Source organism: Tasmannia lanceolata, unplaced genomic scaffold, assembly GCF_043159265.1.
Source record: "Tasmannia lanceolata isolate RefF3 unplaced genomic scaffold, GAP_Taslan_0.1 ptg000023l, whole genome shotgun sequence".
NCBI classification, from domain to species: Eukaryota; Viridiplantae; Streptophyta; class Magnoliopsida; order Canellales; family Winteraceae; genus Tasmannia; species Tasmannia lanceolata.
In genome coordinates, this window is record NW_027518700.1 from 30,806,296 (window position 1) to 30,824,678 (window position 18,383).

The window sequence follows — 18,383 nt, forward strand, 5'->3', positions numbered from 1 at the left end:
CCACCTTGTGAAATTTCTGGGCCCTCTCATGAAAATAGTGGACCCCCCTCTCCTTTAGATGCATTTGGTAAAGTTTTAGGAACTGCCCTGATTAAAGCCTCACAATCTGGGCGGGAAACCTCAATTCAAATTTCAAATCCTCCCGTCGAAAATTGTCCCATCCCAAACAAGGAAAATCCAGCTCAAATTAAGCCATGGAACTCTCTCTTCTCTAAGGCTCAGACCAGCAAACCCATTAACCTTAAACTCCTCCCCCCCTCCAAAAATGAAGAAGGAAAGATTGTCAAAGAGGTTGAGGACCAAGAAGTTGAGGAAGCTGAATCGAAATGGGAGAGTTGTCTTGTAGGCTACTTCTTAGGAAGAAGGCCTTACTTCCTTGCCTTGAGAGATCATTTAGCACGAAAATGGAGTTTGAAAGGAAATTTGCAGCTTTATGCCACGGGTGATGGATTTTTTCTATTTAAATTCTCAAATCCCGAAGACTGCTCTCAAGTTCTTGAAGCACCATCCCACTCCTATGGAGGAAGACCTTTGATCCTAAGGAAATGGGCAAAAGACATGCCAATTGAAAAAGAAAATCTCAAATCCATCCCTATTTGGATCAGATTGCCAGGCCTTCACCTCAAATTCTTGACTCCCAGAATCCTAAGCAAAATTGCCAGTGGCATAGGAACTCCTCTATTCATGGATAGTCAAACAGCTGAAGAAACCAGACTCAGTTATGCAAGAATATGTGTAGAAGTGGAAGCTGGAACTCATCTACCAAACTCCATCCCCATTCAAACTTCTTTTGATTTCACCATTCAACCTATTGAGTATGATTGGAAGCCTCTTTCCTGTCCCTTGTGTAAGACTTTCTGCCATACCCCCCACATCCTGTCCTACACAAGCATCTAAGCCTAAAAAGGATGTCGAAGAGAAAAAAGAATGGAGGCCCATCCAAAAATCTACTCAAAGACAGGCCTCTTCTCCCTTAGTGTCTGCACCTGAAATTCATGCAAAGCCCATCCTTTCTGATATCCCAGAAAACACCTGTTCTCCTAAAGCTATAGCCACCCACAATCCTTTCTCAATGTTGCAATCAGAGGAAGGTGAAATTGAGGAGCCCCTGGATCCTACAGAAGGGGAAAGTAACTTCACTATCCAAGCTGAAGATGATGAGGAAGATGAGACTATAAGTAGTGAAGAAGATGGGGAAGACTCTGGGGAAGAAGTTGATGAAAAGTCCGAAGAAGAGACTGAGTTGAAAGATCAGCTAAAATTCAAAAATCTGCGAAAGAACTGGTCCCGTGGAATTTTCTCAACACAAAGAACTCTTACTGAAGATCAGAAATTGGAAGTCATTATCACTGACCCACAGAACCAGCTACCTACATCTCAGAATGCCCCCCAAATCATCAACCATTCTCAATGATTAAGGTAGGATGCTGGAATGTCAGAGGAATCTGTTCGAGGAGAAGAAGAAAGGATATCAAAAGCCTCATGATCAATGAAAAACTTCCATTCATCGGCCTCTTGGAAACCAAAGCATCTAAAGATAATTTTGAAGAATACTCATCTGAAATTGCAGATAGTTGGTCTAGGTATGCAAACTACCATCATACTGATAGAGATCGCATCTGGATTCTGTGGAATTCAGCCCTGGTAAATTTCACAGTTCACAATGATTCCCTTCAGCATATTCATGGAGACATCGAATACATTCATTCAGGCATCAAGATCTCCATTACCATCGTTTATGCTAAGAACTCCGGAATTGACAGAAGGCATCTCTGGGATGACCTTAGAACTATTGCCCCAACTATCAATAAACCATGGCTGGTCGTGGGTGACTTTAATATTGTCAGATTCTGTGATGAAAGATATGGAGGGGTCGGTCCAATTCAAGATGATATCAGAGAATTCAACTCATGTATTTATGATTGTTACCTCTCGGATCTTAAGGCCCTGGGGCACACCTTTTCCTGGTGAAACAAATCTTCCCCAGAAAATTTGAAGCTCAGGAAGTTGGATCGTGCCTTGGTAAATGAAGAATGGCTTTGTTGCTACCCCCTCTCATTAGCAAATTTCAAAAATCCGGGGTTATCTGATCATTGTCCCATCATCATTCAATCCTTGGAAGCTAATGTTCATGGGAGCAAACCTTTCAAATTTCACGATATGTGGCTAGAAGACCTCTCTTTGTACGAAGTGGTGGACAAAGCTTGGGCTATAAAATGTAAGGGGAATCCATTATTCAAGGTAACAAAAAAGCTGAAAGAAGTCAAAAGGTGTATCAAAATTTGGAACTCTGATGTCTTTGGGAGGGTGGATATTCAACTACCACTGGCCAAAAAGACTCTTGATAGCATCCAATCTAGACTGAAAGAAGATCCAAAAAATCTGGAGGTAAGAACTAAAGAGAAAAAGGCCGCAGAAAACTACATTCAGATAGCAAATAGAGAGGAATCGATGTTCAGGCAAAAGGCCAGGATAAATTGGCTGAATCTTGGTGATTCAAACTCGTCATTCTTCCATTCAGCCATGAAATCAAGAAGAAATTATAATGGAATCCATGCTCTGGCCAATTTTGAAGGTACCATTTCCACAAATCCAGATACCATCAAAGCCACCCTGATTCAATATTATGAAAACCTCCTAAACAAGCGGAGAACAGATTCTGATTCCACCACCCCTAATCCGAATAGAACCCTCTCTTCAGCTCAAGCTGCAAATCTATCCAGGCATGTCACTCGGGAAGAAATTGAAGAGAACATTCGTTGCACAGAAGGCAGCAAGGCCCCTGGGCCTGATGGTTTTAACAAAAAAATTTACAAGACTTTCTGGTACCTGATAGGAGACAAAGTTTCTGATGCTATCTCGTATTTTTTCAGAAGTGGGAAAATGTCGTATGGTCTGAATTCAACGTTCATCTCCTTAATTCCAAAGTCCCATGAAGCGTCCTCCCCAGATATGTTTCACTACCTTTACAAAATTATCACCAAGATTCTTGCTTCTCGGCTCAAAGGAGTAATGGATGACATAATTAGCCCCCATCAATCCGCTTTTATTAAGAACCGGACCATTCAAGACAATATCCTCCTAGCTCAGAACCTGGTTCACAATTTTCATCTAAAATCAAAAAACCCGGTCATGTGCCTTAAAATGGATATCAAAATAGCTTTTGATAATGTCAATCACCAAACTCATATTCAGTTCATGAGAAAGATAGGTTTCAATCAAACATGGTGCAAGTGGATCGAGCAATGCATTGAAACTGCTTCTTTTTCGGTTCTTCTAAATGGATCTCCTTGTGGGTATTTTAATTCTACAAACGGCGTCAGGCAAGGGGACCCCTTGTCTCCTCTTTTATTTTGTGTTTGTATGGAAATGCTATCAGTCATTATTGATGAAGCTGCCTCCTTCAATCAGATTATCACTCCCTTCTCTAAAGGAAGTTTATCCATCACCCATCTGCTTTTTGTAGATGATGTACTTTTATTTGCTGAAGCTTCTGTTCTCTCGGCAAAGGGTATCAATGATTGTTTCAACCGGTTCATGAAGTGCTCGGGTCTAGAAGTAAATTTAAACAAGAGTGAGGTTTTCTTCTCTGAAGGTGATTCCAGATATAAGGGGGCCATCAAAGACACTCTTAGCATTCCTCAAGGAAGCCTTCCCATAAAATATTTGGTCCTCCCTCTCATAACATCAAGGCTCTCAGCAGCAGACTGTGCTCCACTCATAAGCAAGATCCACAAGAGAATTGCATCTTGGTCCAACAGGCTACTGTCTAGGGCTGGAAGGGTGGAACTCACCAAGTCCATTCTCAATTCTTTTCATCCTTACTGGGCGGCTTCTTTTCACCTTCTAGCTGGCATTTTGGACAAAATAGAAAAAATATTCAGGGATTTCATTTGGGCAGGCCCCTCTCTTCAGAAATCCTATCACCCTATTGGTTGGGATACAATTTGCACCCCAAAGGCCGAAGGAGGTCTAGGTTTACGAAAGCTAAAGGACCTGAACAAGGCAGCTGACATGAAACAGATTTGGAGCATTATCAAGAAGAAGAACTCCCTCTGGGTCGCCTGGTTTCATCTCAAATATGTAAGGAAGAGGAACTTCTGGATCATAAAAAAGCCTAGCAAAATGTCGTGGGGAGCAAGAACAATTTTTAATTGTTGAGAAGAAGCTAAGAAATCCATATGCTATATCATTGGAGAAGGAAAAGGTATTGATTTGTGGACTCAGCCTTGGCACCCGGATGGGCCTATTGTAGAACAGTATCCTCCTGATGGAGAATATCTAATTGCAATTCGTCCTCAAACTTCTGTCCATCAAGTTCTCCGGAAAGGAATCTGGGACCCGATCATGCTACAAAGGCTTCCCTCCATCAACCTGATACTTGAGAAGGCCTTGGTTATCTCAAGTGCTGAAGATGAAGCAATATGGAAAGATACTATTGATGGGTCTTTTTCACTGAAAAGCGCTTGGAATGGCATCAGAGAGCATCATTCAAAAATAACTTGGGCTTCCTCTGTATGGTTCAAAGGTCACATCCCCAAAATGAGCTTTACGGCTTGGTTAGCCCTTCACCAAAAACTCAGCACTAAGGACAGGCTGATTTTTCTGGGCCAAAATAGGGAGATGAGATGCCCATTATGCTCAGCTGCATCTGAAAGTATTGATCATTTATTCTTTCAGTGTTCGTATTTGGCCTGGATCTAGAGATCTGTACTATGACGATTCAATATTAGAAGGAAACCAAAAAGAAAGCTTATGGAGGAAGAAGAATGGATGAGAACTACTTTTCCTGGTTCAAATCAACAGCCTGCCGCTATCCATATAGCATTTACTTCCTCAATTTATCTCATCTGGCAGGAAAGAAATAATAGGTTACACGGAGCAGACAATTCTCACAAGCAAGTGATCCTGAGAAATATCCTCCACATTATCAGAAGCAGATGTATATTTCTTAGATTAGATAGCCAAACCGGTAGCAAAGATCTGGCTTTTTCGAAGGCCTTCGATTTACCCCTGTCCAGGTCCCAGAAACCCACCAAAAGCTGTAAATGGGTCCATCTAGAACCTGGATCTGTCAAGCTAAACTGTGGTGCGTCTTTGGCAAGCTCATCAGCCTCCATTGGGGGTATTTTGCGTACCAATGATAGTTCAGTTTTAGCCATGTATTCCCAGGATTCAAATGAGCATCCAGGAATTGGAGCTTGAAGTGATTTGTCATGGAGCCTCCCTAGCCTCCTCCCTTGATATTGATCGCCTTTGGATTGAGTCAGACTCTCTATTGGTAGTGAATGTAATCGAAGGCTCTGTCCCATGCCCGTGGAAGAAAAGACTACCATTAGCTCACCTGAAGAACACTCTCTTAAAATTCGCTTCTTGGAAGGTGTCTCACATCTGGAGAGAAGCAAATCGACCTGCTGATTTTCTTTCAAAACCTGATTGCCCTTTAAAAGGTTCTTGTATTCAAGGGGTGTCCCTCCCTCATCCTCTTTATGACTATGTCAAAGAGGATGATGAAGGAACCCTCTATTATAGATTGTAATATATTTTTCTTTTCTTTTCTCCGTTCTCTGGTCTTGGGGTCTGCCTAACCCCGATTACTAATAAAAAAAACATATCTAAAAGCTCGTTGACACCATCTATTGGGTTTCCTATGTCTAAAAGCTGGATGTTTTATAAAGTTTATAAAGTAAGAAACTTTCTATTTTTTAATCTCAATCCTTCACCAACAAAATCTACGATTCAATACCATCTCATCCTCATCACAAAACATGGCAAAAAGCACCTTGACATCATCTGTAGGGTCTCTTATGTGTAAAAGATGGATGTTTTATAAAGTATCTAAAATAAGAAACTTTCAATTTTTTCAATCTCCATCCTTTATCAACTAAATCTAAGATCCAATACCCTCTCATCCTAATCTCAATACTTGGCTAAAAGCTCCTCGACACCATCACTAGAGGCTTCCTATGTCTAAAAGATGGATGTCTTACAAAGTTTCTAAAATAAGAAACTTTCTATTTTGTAGTCTATATCCTTCATCAACTAAATCAAAGATTCAGTATCATCTTATCATCATCTCAAAACTTAGTTAAAAGCTCATTGACACCATCTCTAGGATTTCCTATGTCTAAAAGATAGATGTTTTATAAAGTTTCTAAAATAAGAAACTTTCTATCTTTCAATCTCAATCATTCGCCAGCTAAATCTACGATTTAATACCATCTCATCCTCATCCTAAAACTTGGCTAAAAGCACATTGACACCATCTCTAAGGTTTCTTATGTCTAAAAGATTAATGTCCTAAAAATTTTCTAAAATAAGAAACTTTCTAATTTTTCAATCTCCATCCTTCATCAGCTAAATCTATGATTCAATACGCTCTACTTCTCATCCAAAAACTTGGCTTAAAGCTCGTTGACATCATCTCTAGGGTTTCTTATGTCTAAAAGATGTATGTTTTACAAAGTTTCTAAAATAAGAAACTTTCTATTCTTTCAATATCCATCCTAAATCAACCAAATCTAAGATTCAATATCTTCTCATCCTCATCCTCATCCCAAAACACGGCTAAAAGCTCCTTGACACCGTCTCTCGATTCTCCAATGCCTAAAAGAATGATGCTTTATAATGTTTGTAAAGTAAGAAACTTTCTATTTTTCAATCTCCATCCTTTATCAACTAAATCTAAGATTTAATACCCTCTCATTCTCATCCCAAAACTTGGCTAAAAGCTCGTTGACAACACCTCTAGGGTTTCCTATGTCTAAAAGATGGATGTTTTATAAAGTTTCCATAATAAGAAACTTTCTATTTCTTCCATGTCCATCATTTATCAACTAAATCTAAGATCCAATACCATCTCATCCTCATCTCAAAACTTGGCTAAAAGCTCCTTGACACCATCTCTAGGGTTTTCTATGTCTAAAAGATGGATTTTGTAAAGTTTCAATCTCCTTACTTAATAAACTAAATCTATGATTCAGTACCCTCTCATTCTTATCCCAAAACTTGGCTAAAATCTCGTTGGCATATTCTCTAGGGTTTTCTTTGTCTAAAAGATAGATGTTTTATAAAGTTTCTAAAATAAGAAAGTTTCTATTTTTTTAATTCCCATCCTTCATCAACTAAATCTAAGATTCTGTATCATCTCATCCTTATCCCAAAACATGGTTAAAAGCTCCTTGACATCGTGTCTAGGGTCACTTATATCTAAAAGTTGGATGTTTTATAAAGTTTCTAAAATAAGAAACTTTCTATTTTTTCAATCTTCATCCTTTATCAACTAAGTATAAGATTCAATACCATCTCATCCTCATCTCTAAACATGGCTAAAAGGTCATTCACACCATCTATAGGGTTTCCTATATCTAAAAGATTGATGTCTTATGCAGTTTTTAAAATACGAAACTTTTTTTTTCAATCTCATCCTTCACCAACTAAATCTAAGATTCAATATCATCTCATCCGCATCTCAAAACTTAGCTAAAGCCTCCTTGACACCATCTTCAGGGTTTCCTATGTATAAAAGATTGATGTTTTCTAAAGTTTCTAAAATTAGAAACTTTCTATTTTTTCAATCTCCATCCTTCTTCATCATATAAATAAAAAATAAAATACCATCTAATCCTCATCTCAAAACTTAGCTAAAAGCTCTTTCACAGCATTTATAAGGTTTCCTATGTCTTAAAGATTGATGTTTTATAAAGTTTATAAAATACGAAACTTTCAATTTTACCATCTCCATCCTTGATCAAATAAATCTAAGATTCAATAAAATTTAATCCTCATCTAAAAAACAGGGCTAAAAGCTCGTTGACACCATCTATAAAGTTTCTTATGTCTAAAAGGTGGGTGTTTTATAGAGTTTCTAAAATAAGAAACTTTTTATTTTTTTAATCGTTCACCATCTCAATCTACGATTCAATATCATCTCATCCTCATCCCAAAACTTGGCTCAAAGCACATTGACACCACCTTTAGGGTTTCCTATGCCTAAATGACGTATGTTATTTAAAGTTTCAAAAATAAGAAACTTTCTATTTTTTTACTCTCCATCCTTCATCAATTAAATCTATTATTCAGTACCCTCTCATTCTCATCCCAAAACTTGGCTAAAAGCTCGTTGATATCTTTTCTAGGGTTTCTATAACTAAAAGACAGATGTTTTATAAAATCTCTAAAATAATAAACTTTCTATTTTTTCAATCTTCATCCTTCATCAGCTAAATCTAAAATTCAAGATCATTTCATCATCACCTCAAAACTTAGTTAAAAGCTCTTTAACACTGTCTCTAGGGTCTCTTATGTGTAAAAGATTGATGTTTTATAAAGTATCTAAAATAACAAACTTTCGAATTTTTCAATCTGCATCATTTATCAACTAAATCTAAGATTCAATACCCTCTCATCCTCATCTCAAAACTTGGCTAAAAGCTCATTGACACCATCTCTAGGGGTTCTTAAGACTAAAAGATTGATGTCTTATAAAGTTTCTAAAATAATAAACTTTCTATTTTAGTCTCTATCATTCATCAACAAATTCTAAGATTTAATATCATCTCATACTCATCTCAAAACTTACCTCAAAGCTCTTTGACACCATCTCTAAGGTTTCCTATTGCCAAAAGATGGATGTTTTAAAAAGTTTCTAAAATAAGAAACTTTCTATTTTTCAATCTCTATCTTTCATCAACCAAATCCAAGATTGAATACCATCTCATCCTCAACTCAATACTAGGCTAAAAGCTCATTGACACCATCTTTAGGGTTTACTAAGTCTAAAAGATTGATATCTTATAAAGTTTCTAGAATAAGAAGTTTTCTATTTTTTCAATCTCCATCCGTCATCAACTTAATCTAAGATTCAACACCCTCTCATTCTCATCCCAAATCTTTGTTAAAACCTCGTTGACATCATCTTTAGGGTTTCCTTAGTCTAAAAGATAGATATTTTATAAAGTTTCTAAAATAAGAGACTTTCTATTTTTTCAATCTCCATCAATGATAACATAAACCTAAGATTCAAAACCATCTTATCATCATCCCAAAACTAGACTAAAAGCTCCTTCACACCATCTCTAGGGTCACCTATGTCTAAAAGATGGTTGTTTTATAAAGTTTATAAAATAAGAAACTTTCTATTTTTTCAATCTCCATCATTCATCTAAATCTAAGATTCAATATCATCTCATCTTCATCTCAAAACTTGGCTAAAAGCACATTGACACTATTCCCATGATTTCGATAGTTTAAAAGATGGATATTTTCTAAAGTTTCTAAAATAAGAAACTTTCTAGTTTTTTCAATCACCATCCTTTATATCCTAAATCTAAGATTTAATACCTTCTCAGCATAATCTCAAAACTTGGCTAAAAGCTCCTTGACACCATCTCTAGAGTTTACTAAGTCAAAAAAATTAATAATTTATAAAGTTTCTAAAAAAAGTAACTTTCTAATTTTTCAATCTCCATCCTTTATAACCTAAATCTAAGATTTAATACCATCTCACTCTAATCTCAAAACTTGATTAAAAGCTCCTTGACACCATCACTAGGGGTTTACTAACTCTAAAAAATTAATGTTTTATAAAGTTTCTAAAATAAGAAACTTTCTATTTTTTCAATCTCCATCCTTAATCAACTAAATCTAAGATTCAATATCACCTCAACCTCATCCAAAAACATGGCTAAAAGCTCTTTCACACCGTCTCTAGGGTCTCTTATGTCTAAAATATGGTTGTTTTATAAAGTTTTTAAAATAAGAAACTTTCTATTTTTCAGTTTTTATCGTTTATTAACTAAATTTAAGATTCAATACCATCTCATCCTCATCTCAAAACTTAGCTAAAAGCTCCTTGACCCCATCCCTAGAGTTCCGTAAGTCTAAAAGTTGGATGTCTTATAAAGTTTCTAAAATAAGAAACTTTCAATTTTTTCAATCTCCATCCTTCATCAACTAAATAAAAGATTCAATATCATGTCATCTTCATCTCAAAACTTAGCGAAAAGCTCCTTCACACTATCTCTAGGGTTTCTTATGTCTAAAAGATTGATGTTTTATAAAAAATTTAAAACAAGAGACTTTATATTTTTCGATCACCATCTTTCACCAACTAAATCTATGATTCAATACCATCTCATCCTATTCCCAAAACTTGGCTAAAAGCTCTTTGACACCATCTCTAGGGTTTTCTACGTCTAAAAGATGAATTTTTAAAAAGTTTCAATCTCCTTAATCAACTAAATCTATGATTCAGTACCTTCTCATTCTTATCCCAAAACTTGGCTAAAAGCTCATTGACATATTCTCTATGGTTTCCTTTGTCTAAAAGATAGATGTTTTATAAAGTTTCTAAAATAAGAAACTTTCTATTTTTTCAATTCTCATCCTTCATCAACTAAATCTAAGATTCAGTATCATCTCTTCGTTATCCCAAAACATGGTTTAAAGCTCCTTGACACCGTGTGTAGGGTCAGTTATCTCTTAAAGTTGGATGTTTTATAAAGTTTCTAAAATAAGAAACTTTATATTTTTTCAATCTTCATCTTATATCAACAAAATATTAGATTCAATACAATCTCATCCTCATCTCTAAACTTGGGTAAAAGCTCATTCACACTATCTGTAGGGTTTCCTATATCTGAAAGATTGATTCCTTATACAGTTTCTAAAATAAGAAACTTTTTTTTTCAATCTCTAGCCTTCATCAACTAAATCGAAGATTAAATATCATCTCATCCGCATCTCAAAACTTAGCTAAAAGCTCCTTGACACAATCTAAGATGTTTCCTATGTCTAAAGTTTCTAAAATTAGAAACTTCCTATTTTTTCAATCTCCATCCTTGTTCTAATAAATCAAAAATTAAATAACATCTAATCCTCATTTTAAAACTTAGCTAAAATCTCCTTGACACCATTTATAGGGTTTCCTATGTCTTAAATATAGATGTTTTATAAAGTTTCTAAAATAAGAAACTTTCAATTTTACCATCTCCATCCTTGATCAACTAAATCTAAGATTCAATAACATCAAATCTTCATCTCAAAAACTTGGCTAAAAGCTCGTTGACACCATCTATAAAGTTTCCTGTGTCTAAAAGGTGGATGTTTTACAAAGTTTCTAAACTAAAAAACTTTTTATTTCTCAATATCTATTCTTCACCATCTAAATCAACGATTCAATACAATCTCATCCCAAAACTTGGGTCAAAGCACCTTAAAACACCATCTCTAGGGTTTCCTTTGTCAAAAAGATAGATGTTTTACAAAGTTTCTAAAATAAGGGACTTTCTATATTTTCAATCTCCATCCATGATAACCTAAACCTATGATTCAAAATTATCTTATCATCATCCCAAAACTAGGATAAAAGCTCCTTCACACCATCTTTAGGGTCACCTATGTCTAAAAGATGGTTGTTTTATAAAGTTTATAAAATAAGAAACTTTCTATTTTTTCAAGCTCCATCCTTCATCTAAATCTAAGATTCAATATCATCTCATCCTCATCTCAAAAGTTGGCTAAAAGCCCATTGACACCATTTCTATGATTTCGATAGTTTAAACGATGGATATTTTATAAAGTTTCTAAAATAAGAAGCTTTCTAGTTTTTCAATCTCCATCCTTTATAACCTAAATCTAAGATTTAATACCATCTCACTCTAATCTCAAAACTAGATTAAAAGCTCCTTTACACCATCTCTAGGATTCACTAACTCTAAAAAATTAATATTTTATAAAGTTTCTAAAATAAGAAACTTTATATTTTTTCAATCTCCATCCTTAATCAACTAAATCTAAGATTTAATATCACCTCATCCTCATCCAAAAACATGGCTAAAAGCTCCTTCACACCATCTCTAAGGTCTTTTATGTCTGAAATATGGTTGTTTTATAAAGTTTTAAAAATAAGAAACTTTCTATTTTTCAATTCATCATTTATTAACTAAATCTAAGATTCAATACCATCCCATCCTCATCTCAAAACTTAGCCAAAAGCTCCTTGACCCCATCCCTAGGGTTTCGTAAGTCTAAAAGTTGGATGTCTTATAAAGTTTCTAAAATAAGAAACTTTCAAGTTTTTCAATCTCCATCCTTCATCAACTAAATCAAAGATTCAATATTATCTCATCTTCATCTCAAACCTTAGCTAAAAGCTCCTTCACACTATGTCTAGGGTTTCTTATGTCTAAAAGATAGATGTTTTATAAAAAATTTAAAACAAGAGACTTTATATTTTTGAATCGTCATCCTTTACCAACTAAATCTACGGTTCAATACCCTCTCATCCTATTCCCAAAACTTGGCTAAAAGCTTCTTGACACCATCTCTAGGGTTTTCTATGTCTAAAAGATGAATTTTTTATAAAATTTTAAAACAAGAGACTTTATATTTTTGAATCGTCATCCTTTACCAACTAAATCTACGATTCAATACCCTCTCATCCTATTCCCAAAACTTGGCTAAAAGCTCCTTGACACCATCTCTAGGGTTTTCTATGTCTAAAAGATGGATTTTTATAAAGTTTTTTTTTTTTTTTTTTGATTGGTAAGCTGGGGTTAGGCAGACCCCGACCGGATATATTAAGACGAAAATGAGAGAATTACAAAGGGGGCCCAGAAGGGCAACAGAGACAAAGCGCCAAAATAAGAACCAAAGAGATACAACTCCCACGGATGGGGGAACAGAAAGCCCCACCACACCCACTATTCTCCACTACACTGATCACCTCGGTGGGACTGCAGGAAGCATTACAATCGAGGATAAAGGTGGCCAGCTGCATCAAGATCAAGAATCTCCCTAAGCCCCCGTGGGATATAAGAAGGGAGGAGGGCTGCTCCTTCACAGCAACAGTCAGGCTTAGACAAGAAATCCGCGGCCCCATTTGCTTCTCTCCAAATGTGAGACAATTTCCATATCGGGGTGTTTCGGAGGGCGTCGCGAATTGCTTCAACAATTGGAATTGCTTTCCAGGGACAATCCCACTTTTCCAAGATCACATTTACTGCAAGCAAAGAATCGGACTCGATCCAGATGGAGTTATACCCTTCTTTGCGCGCGAGGTTAATCCCATGGAGAATGGCCTCCATTTCCAAGAGATGGATCTCCTGAATGTCTGACCGAAGTGAGAACATGACTTGTACCTCCCCCTCCGAGTTCCGAATTAATTCCCCAATCCCACCATTCCCATTTCGAACAGCGGCGTCAGTGTTAAGTTTATAAACTTCATCAGCCGGCCTTGTCCAGGAGCAGAAAACAGCGCTGGTCCTCTCTTGGATACAGGGAAGGCCAAAATTTGCAGCCGTGGTTACATTTTTTCTGGAATTAAAATCGTCCAGGTGAAGGTGGGTAAACCTGGAATGAATGACACTGAGGCAACTATGGAGGATACTCGTCTTATGGCGATGGGGCTTACCGTACAACCGGCTGTTCCTTTCTCTCCAGATACTGGACACCACCATACAAAAGCTGAGCCTCACAATCGATGTGGCTTGTCCTTCCCCTTTAAAGTTTTCCCGGATCCAATTCTCTTCCAAAATGAGGGTCTTGAGCGGCTTCCTTCTGATTCCACACCGCCATAAGATAGATCTCCATATCCATGCCGAATAGCAGCAGCGAAAGAAAAGATGGTTTACAGATTCAGGGCCAGCATGACAGAGCAGACAGCTGAGATCGGCCTGGGGTCCAAGAAAGCAAAGCATGTCCCGAGTACTGAGCCGGTTATGCATTGCTTGCCAGGTGGTGAAGCTACACCTAGGGATATGGCCTCTATGCCACACAGTTTGGAACCATGGAACCTCAGTCCAGCGAGTTCTACATTGGTTCCAAGCAGATCTAAGAGTAAAATTTCCATTTGGGTTACCTTTCCAAATAATTCTGTCCACATTATGATGAGAGAACAGCCCAGTTTTCAGAATTCTGTGGAGTTGAGGCAGATGAGTTTGATTGAGGATGTGAGCCCAGCTCCCATCTTGCTGCATACATTCAATAGATATCTGCTTTGTGAGACAAAACAACTCGCCTTCAGAGGTTTGAGAGATTACGGGCCCATCCGGATGCCATGGATCAGTCCAAAAATCAATACTCTTCCCTTTGCCCACGCAGTAGCAGAGAAACGACTTTGCCAAATCCCGACTATTGAATATACTTCTCACCCCCCAGGCCGGGTTGGAAGGCATAGGCCTATTCCAAAAGGTACTTTTCTTGAGGTATTTGATCTTGAACCATCTAACCCATAAGGATTCCCTGTTCTGAACAATGTGCCAGAGAATCTTTAATTGAGAGGCTCTGTTAATATCAATGACCTCCGGAGCCCCACACCCCCTTCTCTCTTTGGCCGGCAGACCATTGCCCAAGCAATTGGAGAGTACCGATTCGGTTGGTCAGACCCCCTCCATAGGAAGTTTCTGAACAAATTTTCAATCTCAATCAGAATACCCATGGGGATATTGTAGGTAGCAGACCAGTAAATCTGGGAGGAGGAGAGAACAGCTTTGATCAATTCAATACGCCCCGCCCGGGAGAGCTTTTTATTATTCCACATGCCTAACCTGCTCCGAATTTTTGTTAATAACGGCTGGCAATCATGACTGGATAGCCTCTTGGTGATCAGAGGGAGACCCAAGTATTTGATGGGGAGCGAACCTTCCTTGATGCAGAGGGAAGAACAAATCTGGTCTTTGATCTGGGCAGAAATCCCGGACAAGTAAGCTTCACTTTTCTGGAAGTTGACATCCAGACCCGCAATGAGCTTGAAGGATTGGAGACATTCCTTTATCCCTGCAACAGATTCCATGTCAGGGGAAATAAATATCATAACATCATCAGCATACATGACATGGTTTATGGTAAGATTTCCTTTGGAAAACGGAGTTTTGATTTTCCCCAAGGCTTGAGCCGTGTTCAACAGGCAGGAGAAGATTTCCATGACCAGGCTAAATAACAAAGGGGACAGCGGATCTCCTTGGCGGAGCCCGTTAGAGGACCGAAAAAATCCCTTCGGGGACCCATTGAGAAGAACCGAGAACGAAGGAGAGGCAATACACTTAGAAATCCAGGTGCACCACAAGTTGGGGAACCCAATTTTTCTCATGAATCCAAGGAGGGCTTCATGAATAACATAATCATAAGCTTTTTTCAGGTCAATCTTAATACATAAGGCTTTCGGGTTCGAAGCTTTGTGGAAGTTGTGGCACAGGTCATGAGAGAGGAGAATGTTATCTTGGATAAGCCTATCCTTAATGAACGCAGATTGGTTGGGGCTGACAATCCTATTCAAAACTTTACTGAGCCTAGACGCCATCAACTTAATGATGATTTTGTAGAAGAAATTACACAAGGAGATGGGTCTAAAATGGTTGGGGGAAGAGGCTCCACTACATTTTGGGATTAGAGCTATGAAGGTGGTGTTGAAGGCAGGAAGGAGGTTTCCAGAGCGAAAGAAATAATGGATGGCTTCAACAACCTCATCCCCGATTAGGTACCAGAAGTGTTTGAAAAAAACCCCATTAAAGCCATCAGGGCCAGGGGCCCTATTCCCCTCGCACTTGAACACCACCTCCTTGATTTCCTCATCCTGGAAGGTTCGAACAAGGCCATGGGCATCATCAGGGGCCAGCGTATACTGGGGGGCAGGAAGGTCTCCAATCATGGGGGAATTATGGTTAAGCAGGCAAGAGAAGTGCTTGACCAGGATATCAGCAATGCCCTTGGGTTCAGTGCAAAAGTCTCCATTTTCATCTTCAATTGCCTGAATCTGATTCTGGTTTCTGCGCATGGACATAGCAGAGTGAAAAAACTCCGTGTTAGAATCACCAAGATTAAGCCAGTCAACTCTGGATTTTATAAAGTTTCATTCTCCTTACTTAATCAACTAAATCTATGATTCAGTAACTTCGCATTCTTATCCCAAAACTTGGCTTAAAGCTTGTTGACATATTCTCTATAGTTTCCTTTGCCTAAAAGATAGATGTTTTATAAAGTTTCTAAAATAAGAAACTTTCTATTTTTTCAATTCTAATCCTTCATCAACTAAATCTAAGTTTCAGTATCATCTCTTCGTTATCCCAAAACATAGTATAAAGCTCCTTAACACCGTGTCTAGGGTCGTTATCTCTAAAAGTTGGATGTTTTATAAAGTTTCTAAAATGAGAAACTTTCTATTTTTTCAATCTTCATCCTTTATCAACAAAATATAAGATTCAATACAATCTCTTCCTCATCTGTAAACTTAGGTAAAACCTCATTAACACTATCTGTAGGGTTTGCTATGTCTAAAAGATTGATGCCTTATACAGTTTCTAAAGTAAGAAACTTTTTTTTTCAATATCTAGCCTTCATCAACTACATCTAAGATTCAATATCATCTCATCCGCATCTCAAAACTTAGCTAAAAGCTCCTTGACACCATCTCCAGGGTTTCCTATGTAAAAAAAATCGATGTTTTCTAAAGTTTCTAAAATTAGAAACTTTCTATTTCTTCAATCTCCATCCTTGTTCAAATAAATCAAAAATTAAATAACATCTAATCCTCATCTTAAAACTTAGCTAAAAGCTCCTTGACACCATTTATAAGGTTTCCTATGTCTTAAATATTGAGGTTTTATAAAGTTTCTAAAATAAGAAACTTTCAATTTTACCATTTCCATCCTTGATCAACTAAATCTAAGTTTTAATAACATCTAATCTTCGTCACAAAACCTTGGCTAAAGCTCGTTCACACCATCTATAAAGTTTCCTAAGTCTAAAAAGTATCCGTTTTACAAAGTTCCTAAACTAAAAAATCTTTTATTTTTCAATATCTATTCTTCACCATCTAAATCTAGGATTCAATATCATCTCATCCCAAAACTTGGCTCAAAGCGCCTTCACACCATCTCTAAGGTTTCCTTTGTCTAAAAGATAGATGTTTTATAAAGTTTCTAAAATAAGAGACTTTCTATTTTTTCAATCTCCATCCATGATAACCTAAACCTAAGATTCAAAACCATCTTATCATCATCCCAAAACAAGGCTAAAAGCTCCTTCAAACCATCTCTAGGGTCACCTATGTCTAAAAGATGGTTGTTTTATAAAGTTTATAAAATAAGAAACTTTCTATTTTTTCAATCTCCATCCTTCATCTAAATCTAAGATTCAATACCATCTCATCCTCATCTCAAAAATTGGCTAAAAGCCCATTGACACAATTTCGATGATTTCGATAATTTAAAAGATTGATATTTTATAAAGTTTCTAAAATAAGAAACTTTCTAGTTTTTCAATCTCCACCATTTTTAACCTAAATCTAAGATTTAATACCATCTCACCCTAATATCAAAACTTGGCTAAAAGCTCCTTGACACCATCTCTAAGGTTTACTAAGTCTAAAAAATTAATATTTTATAAAGTTTCTAAAAAAAGAAACTTTCTAGTTTTTCAATCTCCATCCTTTATAACCTAAATCTAAGATTTAATACCATCTCACTCTAATCTCAAAACTTGATTAAAAGCTCCTTGACACCATCTCTAGGGTTTACTAACTCTAAAATATTAATATTTTATAAAGTTTCTAAAATAAGAAACTTTATATTTTTTCAATCTCCATCCTTAACGAACTAAAACTAAGATTCAATATCACCTCATCCTCATCCAAAAACATGGCTAAAAGCTCTTTTACACCGTCTCTAGGCCTATGTCTAAAATATGGTTGTTTTATAAAGTTTTTAAAATAAGAAACTTTCTATTTTTCAATTTTCATCATTTATTAACTAAATCTAAGATTCAATACCATCTCATCCTCATCTCAAAACTTAGCTAAAAGCCCCTTGATCCCATCCATAGGGTTTCGTAAGTCTAAAAGTTGGATGTCTTATAAAGTTTCTAAAATAAGAGACTTTCAATTTTTTCAATCTCCATCCGTCATCAACTAAATCAAAGATTCAATATCATCTCATCTTCATTTCAAAACTTAGCTAAATGCTCCTTCACACTATCTAAGATTCAGTATCATCTCTTCGTTATCTCAAACATGGTTTAAAGCTCCTTGACACCGTAGCTAGGGTCAGTTATCTCTAAAAGTTGGATGTTTTATAAAGTTTCTAAAATAAGAAACTTTCTATTTTTTCAATCTTCATCCGTTATCAACAAAATATAAGATTCAATACAAGCTCATCCTCATCTCTAAACTTGGGTAAACACTGATTCACACTATCTGTAGGGTTTCCTATATCTAAAAGATTGATGCCTTATACAGTTTCTAAAATAGGAAACTTTTTTTTTTCAATCTCTAGCCTTCATCAACTAAATCTAAGATTCAATATCACCTCATCTGCATCTCAAAACTTAGCTAAAAGCTCCTTGACACAATCTCCAGGGTTTCCTATGTTTAAAAGATTGATGTTTTC

General features: G+C 36.7%; 2 protein-coding genes across 2 annotated transcripts; one reads left to right on the plus strand and one right to left on the minus strand.

Annotated features, from left to right (window-relative positions):
• The first annotated feature begins 1,410 nt into the window (after positions 1–1,410).
• Positions 1,411–4,777, plus strand: LOC143856007 (uncharacterized). The gene is made up of 4 exons (XM_077366048.1): positions 1,411–1,872; positions 1,999–4,083; positions 4,228–4,559; positions 4,681–4,777. Exons 1-4 carry the CDS (start codon positions 1,411–1,413, stop codon positions 4,775–4,777), a joined length of 2,976 nt encoding a protein of 991 aa, XP_077222163.1.
• A 69-nt stretch (positions 4,778–4,846) lies between these two features.
• Positions 4,847–15,781, minus strand: LOC143856008 (uncharacterized). Its single transcript, XM_077366049.1, has 4 exons — positions 14,345–15,781; positions 12,754–14,249; positions 5,012–5,493; positions 4,847–4,908 (listed from the first exon to the last, which is right to left on the minus strand). The coding sequence occupies exons 1-4, from the start codon at positions 15,779–15,781 to the stop codon at positions 4,847–4,849; spliced, it is 3,477 nt and encodes a 1,158-aa protein (XP_077222164.1).
• Between the last annotated feature and the right edge of the window lie 2,602 nt (positions 15,782–18,383).